The following is an 8,546-nucleotide window of genomic DNA, read 5'->3' as shown; positions in this document are numbered from 1 at the left end:
TGTAAGGCCCTAAATCTGCATCTCTAGGTAAAAGTACCAAAATTAAACTTCTAATCAAATTCTTTACTTGTCCATTTTTTTTTGTTTGCTTTTTTTGTTTTTTGACACTAATTTATTCCAGCAAAAAAAGTTTAAATTTATTCTTACATTATGTTAAATTATTTAATCATATTATTCAGGTGTGCTTAAATACCTTATATAAATGCTTATTACCTACCGAAGTTTCTATTGATTAATTCTAGATAGAAAATTTGTTCTTATACTATTCGAAATTGAATAACTTTGTCCTCGTTAAGTTCTTACTCTATTATTGACCTATGTATTAGGAAAAGTCTCATTCTTTCTTGTGATCTATAACGGCGCTTTAATTTGAAAAGATATTTTATATTATAATAAAAGTTAAAAGATAGATTTGGATTTTTTTTGGACACACCATTCTCCTCATATCCTATTGTAAGATTAAAGTAAATTTTTTATTGTCCTTGTTCTTGTATTATATTCTTCTATAATTTCTAGAAGCACAATTTTTAGGAGCAAATTTTTTTTCACAAAATAATTTGAAGAAGGCTTTTCGTAGCTATTTAACAAAACTGGATAAATAATTTCAAAAGTTTTTTCACAGCTTTTTAAAACAACCTCCAGCGTTTATAGAAAATCGCCTAAGGTACTTTGGTAAATTTTGCAGTGGCACGCGCTACTTATTTTGACACGAACTAAAACTCAAATTGTTAGGTTCTTTCTAAGAATTCGTGTCCTCGAACGCCTTCTCCAGATTTTGATCCTTTCTCCAGTTTTACTCTTCTCTCGCTGCTGAATCCGCTGCGTGTACAGTTATTGGGTGAGGTTTTCCTTCTTTCCTCCCCTCCCCCCCCCCCCCCTGTTTATCTTATTAAGATGGTTTTCTTATGATGTTTTGAAATTTAAGTTGCTTTCGCCTAAAATCCTAACCTCATTGATGATACTTTGTTGCGCCTCTGTTTTCTGTGCTTCATTTTGCGCTTTTCACGATTTAATCTTAATTTTCATCTCTTCAAACTATTTTAAAGTGCAGAAAGAATCGATTTGAGCCTATTATTTAGATACCACATCCGGACATGCATTAGAGGTATTTGGCAAATTGCCCAAAAGAAACTACGGATGTTTGTGGACCGTTTTAATTTGATTTTGACTGAGCAAAATAAGCTTCAAATATGATGTTTTGAAACTTGGGATAGTTGTGTAATCCAACAGATGCACCGTTTAATTTCACTGACCTTGTTTGTTTTTCTTTCCCCTCATGGGTTACAGAAAGGATGAATTTGTTTAAAAGATTCATGTCTAATTTCATATTTCCATGCCTTAGATGTGAGGATGAGTGAGACGCCCACAGATTGATATGATATCGTTCAATAGCAGCCACTACTTTAACTACATTTTTTCCAGATTTAAAAGAAATAATATGTAACTGTAAAAAGTTGTGATCATAGTGTGCTCCTTTTGCCGTCGCTAATGTTTAAGTTTCAGTTCAAAAATTCTGAATGTAAATGTGTTGTAACTTCCCACCATACACTTATAGGGGAGCAACTAATTGTCTATCTCAAAATTCAGTTAACTCTAAAGTTGTTATTTCTAATTATCCTACATGGATTTCTACTATGGGCTTCCCTGGTTTCTTGGTGCCTATTGGGGTTCTTGTACATCACGGTAATCAAGTAACAGGAAGGGTTGTTTTGTTTGCAACCAAGAGGCATGGCACAGCCTTTTCATTTCAGTTGTTAGCATCCCTATCTCTTGATATCTTCTTATTGATTAGAAGCTTTTTCGCACTTTCTTGCTGTTTATTTCTAAGTTAAACATACACGTGATGAGTTGATAAAGCCATGCAGACTTGAAAGCTGCAGCTGCTGAATAAGAAGCTCGTTCAGCTGAATTAACCGCTTCCTCTGTCTATGTCTGTTTTCCCGAGAACCACATGACCCCTGATTGTTTTTTGATTCCTCCTCTGTTTCCGTCGATCTCTTCCGCTGATAAGTTTTGCTGCGTCGTCTATAGAGCTATTCGGTCTGTTATGCTCTACTGCGCAAACTAGGTTAAACTTTTGAAATTTTGTTTTTCGCCTTTCGCGTTTGGCTTTCCCATTTATAAGATGTTTATTTTTTCCTTCCTTCAAGATGTATATTAATCAACTCTTTGCTTTCTGGAAAATTTAATGAAATAGCTAATGTAAATACATTAGATTTAATATTAAAACATCTACAATTTCTTTGGGCTTGAATGATTTGTTTTATTGAATGCATATATTAATGGGTTTAAATCTGTTGGTTCTACTGTGGCTGATCTCTCACTTCACAATTGCCATATGAGACTTTTATGAAAGTTGCTAACTAGAGTAGCTTAATTTCGTTCTCATATATGCTGTGTGGCTATACAAATAATAATCAAAGGAGATAAAATTTTGTTTTCTTTGAAGTACTTATTCTAGGTTTCAATAAGATAGACATGCAGATTAATGTAGTTTATTTATGCAGTCTCTGAGGTATGTGATATGATAATCCTACCATTATCAACAACCAAATTACTGTTAATCCAATTTTTACTTAAAACTTCTGTTAATTGTGTGTGGTTCCTGAGAGATAGTAATAGAGTTAAATGCAAAATTTCATAGTTCCTCAAATCACTCGCTAAGCGCCAAGTCTCTGTGCCATAAGTGATGCAAGGAGCTCTCATATCTGAATAACTATCTTCAATTTTCCCATTAAAATCCTGTACGTAGCTACTTAAACCTAAGTGATGGCAAAACTATTCCATCTAAATCATGTGGAGATTTACCTTACCATGTTTACAACTATGCTAAGATGGCACTACAATATACCTCTGGAAACACTTATAGCTCCTTCTTTGCATTTGTGTTCGTCATTCTACTTCTCCTGAGCCGAGGGTCTACCGGAAATAACCTTTCTGCCTTCTAAAGATAGGATAAGGTTTGCATACATTCTACCCTCCCCAGATCCCACTTGTGGGACTATACTGGGTATGTTGTTGTATTCTACTTCTCCTTCTCTGCTTCTCTTTTAGAAATGCTTATTTGCTTACGAATTGGATAAAATCTAAGTTCTTAGCTCCAACATGCTGATTGATGTACATTTACAATCATAAAACCAGATAAGTTTTGGCGACTGCTTAGCTCTACAGTACTTTTCTCTTTGATGTTTTACTTGGATGGGTCCAGAGCTTACTGGCGATGCAAATGTAATTTATTCCAACTGATAAATTTCGACTATTATTTTAATTTTTTTCCCATGCTTAGTGGTATTTGCGGAAACATGCTGGATCGAGTTGGATGGCAGAGTTTCTCCGAGGAATAGAGCATAAGAGCAGAATGGTTTGTTCATCTTCGTGCCTCGGACCTCGGTGATATTCTTTGCTGCTCCAGATTTTTCTGTTTCAACGCAAGCGCTACCCCCACTAGTATTTATTAGGGGCCATCATATGATCCAAATTGAAATAAGCAAAGGTGAATTGTGAAGCGGTATGCCTCGATACAAAGACGAGCCTACTGCAGTCCGTGTTTACACAATTTGTGATGAATCCAAGTGCGTTAACTCCACTTTCTTATCTCTCTGTCTTCTAAATTATATTAACAACATGAATTCAAATTTATTTAATTCTTTCATGATGTGACTTTCCTGGAATTTTGTGCAGGTATTTGATTGTGAGGAATGTTCCAGCGTTGGGCTGTGGCGATCAGCTCTCTAAATTATTCTCCACTTATGGAGAAATTGAAGAGTACGGCTTTTTTCTCAACTAATTGGAGATTTATTCGTAAATTTAAAACCTTTTGGTTTGTTTTCACTTTTGAAACTATTGCGTGTTCAATGGACTTAGTACTTTAACTCTCTGATATAGATAAGTTATATTTGTCTTTTGTTTTCAAAAGAGCATGCCATGTGAAAGTTAACAAATATGTTAGCTTAGCTAGTTCCATCTAAAAGTTAGATCAAATTTGCTGTATTTGAGCCTCTTGGGCGTAGTTCAAGTAGCAAAGGTTGAGGGACTTGTGACTTAGGTCACAGGTTCGAGCCTTGTGCTATACTAACTAAGCATGGTGTTTAAGTGGATTAGGGGAGGGGTGGAGCCATTATCTCCAAGTTTCAAAGGCTGCGGTTGGTCCCAGATGGATTTCTTGGTTATCCACAAAAAATTGCTATATTCGACAATTAAAGGTTAAATATGAAAGGTCAAAGAAGAAGAGTACACACAAAGGTAATAGAGAACCAATACTGCATCTTGCTCTTTATGGAGTATCTATTTTGTGTTTTCATTGGGGAGAGGTGGATGGTGGAGAGGATATCACATATCTGCTTGTTGAAACTATGTATTCTTGCATCGTGTAGTTGTCATTTTGCTTTGAGAATATACTTAGAATGGTGAGTGTACTCAGTGATACGGACTTTGAAGATAAAGTTTGATGATTTTAGGGTAGTGTCAATACTGTCCTTTAGTGTATTACCTTTATCTTTATTGTTCTTTTGGTTTCTTAGATGTAAACCTATGGATGGTGAAGATTGCGAGCCATTTACAGATGTCTTCTGGATCAAGTTTTATCGGGTTGACAATGCCAGGTGATTCAATGTTTGGATCATCACCATTATATCTAGAGATCTAGATGGATATTGTTATTTTCTTTTTTAGTACAAAAATGTGATTCCTGGTATGAGAAAGGGCAAATTATCTACTGCAAGAGGACTCCAATTCCCCTATAACACAATCAAAAGAATGTCGAAGAAACTGGTTCAGCATAGCACATATTTTCTTGGCGATGGTTTCCATGCAATTTTTATATATATGCACGTCTGTGTTTGTATTGCACCATGACTTATGTTTACATATTTGCGACTCCAGGTTTTCCAAAAGGAAATTGGACGAGTCTGTTTTCCTCGGGAACAGGTTACAGGTCTCTTATGCACCTCAATTTGAGAGTCTGCATGAAACGAAGGAGAAGTTAGAAGCGAGGAGAAAGGAAGTTTTAGCACGATTAAATCGTAAGTACCTTATCACAAAGTTAGCAATTAACTTGTCCAATGAGAAAAGTTCTACCTTTATTTTGTAGACCCTAGTTTCTTATTCTGGGATCAATGTTCTTTCAGCTGGAAGGTCGAAAGGATCTGCGACATATCGACCGGATGTGGTTGGTGAGCCCTCTCCAGCTTCCTCTCCAGCTCAGTTGAATTCTATTGCTCAATCAGTTGGCGCTAACCAAAGGTAGTTCAATCGAGATGCTCTAAATTGACTTTTGAGTTTTGTATATCAAGATAGAGTAAAATCATTTTCATTGTAGGCAGAGCTCTAATTTGCAGTATAACTCTGCTCATGACATAAAGGGTTCTCCTGTGACAATGGTTTCTTCAGACAAGGTTCGTCATAGCGTCACATATGTAACATCTCCTTCCATTTTGACTTTTAGCAACTGCTTTTAACATTGTTATCAAACTCCATAGTCAAATTATGAAGCAGGGGGTCGGTTGCCAGATAATCATTTCTGTGCAAGGTAGAGTGCGTGACGGTTGTATTTGTGTCTGTAAAATTTAGGCAGATCCCCTTAGGTTTTGAAAACTAGGAGACTTAGCACACCCGTTATTACGCTTGTAGTTGGTACATTAACAAAAAGCAAGAAGAATGTTGAAGGGGAGAAAAATCAAGTGAAAATCTTCTTTGATTGTTGTGCCTTGGCAATATCAAGCTGTAGATAGGTTGCCAAGGGGCAGGGGCAGATTTTCGCGGCATGGGTTGTTGTGACTTCGAATAAAAAGAATGATTACTGTGGATATCTTGTTTAATTGCTTGATGGAGAATTACCAAGGAATGGGGTCATCAGCGAGTGCTGGGATGGCAAAGTTAGGAACTTTCATTGGTTAATCTGATTTCGAGCGTGTACTCCCCTGAGTTAAGCCTTGGGCTCTTAGTGTTGGTATCGAGGAGAGGACTCAGGATTATTTAGATTGGGTATCATGTGGGGCACCTTATTGGGGTAAGCCTGCCTAGCTTGGTGGAGCATGGATTGGTTTAGCTAAATGTTTGTTTGGCTAGTGAGGGTCATGAAAGCAAAGTTCATCAGCAGAAACGTCCAATTGCTTATTTAAGAGATATGACATTGTATTTGGTCCTATCTCATTCTACTTCTAGACACGAAGAGGAATTACAATGAGCCCCTTAGAGAAGAGAGGGGAATAAACCTAGAGAATTAAGCATTTCTTTTGAAAATGATTATTCCATTCTTCAATTCTGTCAGGCCACCACTTTTGAGATGTTCTAATTATAGAACTACCCTTTTTAATGATTTCCTGAGGGCAAATGATGGCTTCAACTTTTCTTTGCAACACTAATATGAACTCTATGTGTGTGATATTTGCCTACTGCATGCAGGTTATCAACACTTGGTTTTAAATTTTTCTAGAATGACAGTGTTTTCTCCCCTTTGGTACTATGTCAGGAATACTTTCCTTCACAATCAATGAATCAAACAGTTAAGCTGGTGAGAGAGAAACTAAAGAAGGTGAACAATCAACATTCTTCTGACGTACAATAATTGAATTTTAGATGTTTATTTTATTTGACAATTTGTTCTGTTCTTCTTTAGATACAATCCAGTGTGGACCATTTAGAAGGTGAACCATCCAAGAGAAAACGTGTTGATAATAGGAGAAGGATATAAGTGCGGGTGTTGAAAAGAGAATATGGCTGCGGATGAGTTTTTTCTTTTTTCCATGTTGTCTGCAGAATATGTCGACTCTGGTTAAACCATAACTTTTTCTCAGTTCAAGTCCATGGTGTCCAGAATTTTCTATGGCATTCTTCACCAACTGAGTATCGAGAAAGACGACTTTGTTCTATTTTTTCTCTCAACTCTATCCAATTCCCTCTTTATCTCTTTGGTATCGCTGCCATAGGTGCCATTGCTCCAATTGTTAATCCTATGTACAGTTTCAGAACTTTCCAGGCAAGTTAAAGACTGTAAACTGAAGCTTATTGTGACTGTCCCTGAATTGCTTGATTAGTTAGTTAATAGGTCTAATTTACCTATTTTGCTTTTGACTCACCAGAAAAATTCTAATTTGTGTGTTATAATGTCCACTGAGCTAGTTGATAAAGCAATGTATGTGAACTGGGATAACTGCGGATAAAGCAAAGTGACACTGCAGCATTGTTTTATTATTTGGGTACAACAGGGGATTAGCAAAGGAGTGGTTTCGACACACAGGAATTTCATTGCTGTATCTTTAATGGTGACTACTGATCAAGATTTGGTGGGGTGAACTGCATAATGTGTTTTTGGGTGTGTTGCCTATGTTTCATGCGTTTGGTCTTGCTATTATTATGTATTCACAGTTACATAGGGACAATGATGTTGTATCTATGGCTGAGTTTGATTTGGAAGTGATTTTGAAAACCATTGAAAAGTATTGGGTGCCGCATTTATGGGATTGTGCCTCCGGTTGCTTTAGTATTGGCTAAGAATTCTAGCGTCGTTGAAGCATATATTGGGTCTGGTGCTGCACTTTTGGGAAGGAGTTGATGGAGGAATGCGCCGAGAACTTTCGTGAGGCTGTTGTTGCTCAGGGATATGGTATGACAGAAGCATGTGGGATTCACTCATTGGAGAATGAATATGTATGCCGAAGACACAGAGGATCAGCAGGGTCTCTACTTCATGGAGTGGAGGCTCAAATAGTTGGTGCTGATAAACTGAAGCCTCTTCCTCCCGGAGAATTAAGGGAGATATGGGTACATGGTCATGAATCATGATGCAAGGCTGTTTCAACAATCCACAAGCCACAAGGCTGACTATATATGATCAGAGCTGGGTCATATAACATACTGGAGTTATTGGGTACTTTGATGAGAAAGGAATACTTTGTCATTGACAGGATCAAAGAGCTCATCTAGTACAAAGTTTCAGGTCGCACCAGCAGAGCTTGAAGGTCTACTTGTTTCTCATCCTTAAATATTAGATGCTGTTGTTTTCCCGTTTCCTCATGTCTAAGGCTGGTGAGATTCCAGCTCGCTTCATAGCGCTCTGACTGAAGAAGAAGTCCAGAAGTTCATTGCAGATCAGGTTTCGCGTTTCAAAAGATTGCGGAGGGTGACTTGCATAAACAATGTCCCCAAGTCAGCCTGTTGGAAAATCTAAGAGAACAAATTGAGAAGGTTCGACCAAACTGTATATGATTTGCATAGTTCACTGATTGATTGTTAAATGAGCATCCATCTACTGGAGACAGTTGCATAAACTCAATCTCCGTGCTTCTCGCATAGTGACACAATTGTATCGATGGTGCGAAATTATATGTAACATGTGTAATAAAAGATTTAAAACTGGAACTAGTAATTATAGGGGCGGAGCTATGTAGGGGTTCAATTGAATCCCCTTTCTCAGAATAGGGCAAAAACGAATCACTTTGCTTATTATGCACGCTGTTGAATCCCCTTGCATAAACAAAGATTCTAGTATACTGTCAAAAGTTGCTTTAGGTCACAGGTCCAAAATCCTAAGAATGACTTTTTTTTAA

The 8,546-nt window shown here is 37.1% G+C and overlaps 1 protein-coding gene and 1 pseudogene across 3 annotated transcripts; both read left to right on the top strand.

Moving 5' to 3' along the window:
• Positions 1–478: 478 nt before the first annotated feature.
• On the top strand, positions 479–8,272 carry LOC107825510 (uncharacterized). Of its 3 annotated transcripts, XR_012708547.1 has the most exons (10): positions 479–838; positions 3,287–3,572; positions 3,682–3,765; positions 4,521–4,601; positions 4,882–5,021; positions 5,127–5,241; positions 5,318–5,393; positions 6,470–6,532; positions 6,617–6,976; positions 7,206–8,272. XR_012708547.1 is itself a non-coding variant. In XM_016652368.2 (9 exons), the coding sequence occupies exons 2-9, from the start codon at positions 3,511–3,513 to the stop codon at positions 6,689–6,691; spliced, it is 696 nt and encodes a 231-aa protein (XP_016507854.1). In that variant the 5' UTR covers positions 479–838; positions 3,287–3,510; the 3' UTR covers positions 6,692–8,272. The 3 variants fall into 3 exon arrangements, 2 of the variants coding, with proteins under 2 accessions (XP_016507854.1, XP_016507855.1); XM_016652368.2 differs by having other exon boundaries at positions 6,617–8,272; XM_016652369.2 differs by lacking the exon at positions 4,521–4,601 and having other exon boundaries at positions 6,617–8,272.
• On the top strand, positions 6,714–8,272 carry LOC107825509 (putative CoA ligase CCL7; annotated as a pseudogene).
• Positions 8,273–8,546: the final 274 nt, after the last annotated feature.

The sequence above is a fragment of the Nicotiana tabacum genome, chromosome 1, assembly GCF_000715075.1.
Source record: "Nicotiana tabacum cultivar K326 chromosome 1, ASM71507v2, whole genome shotgun sequence".
Classification (NCBI taxonomy): Eukaryota; Viridiplantae; Streptophyta; class Magnoliopsida; order Solanales; family Solanaceae; genus Nicotiana; species Nicotiana tabacum.
This window is presented reverse-complemented; position numbering and strand designations above follow the sequence as displayed.

Coding starts and splice junctions, on each gene's coding strand:
- LOC107825510 (XM_016652368.2), top strand. CDS start 3,511: ATGCCTCGATACAAAGACGAGCCTACTGCAGTCCGTGTTTACACAATT. Junction 3,573..3,681: donor ACAATTTGTGATGAATCCAA/GTGCGTTAACTC, acceptor AATTTTGTGCAG/GTATTTGATTGTGAGGAATG. Junction 5,242..5,317: donor TCAGTTGGCGCTAACCAAAG/GTAGTTCAATCG, acceptor TTTTCATTGTAG/GCAGAGCTCTAATTTGCAGT.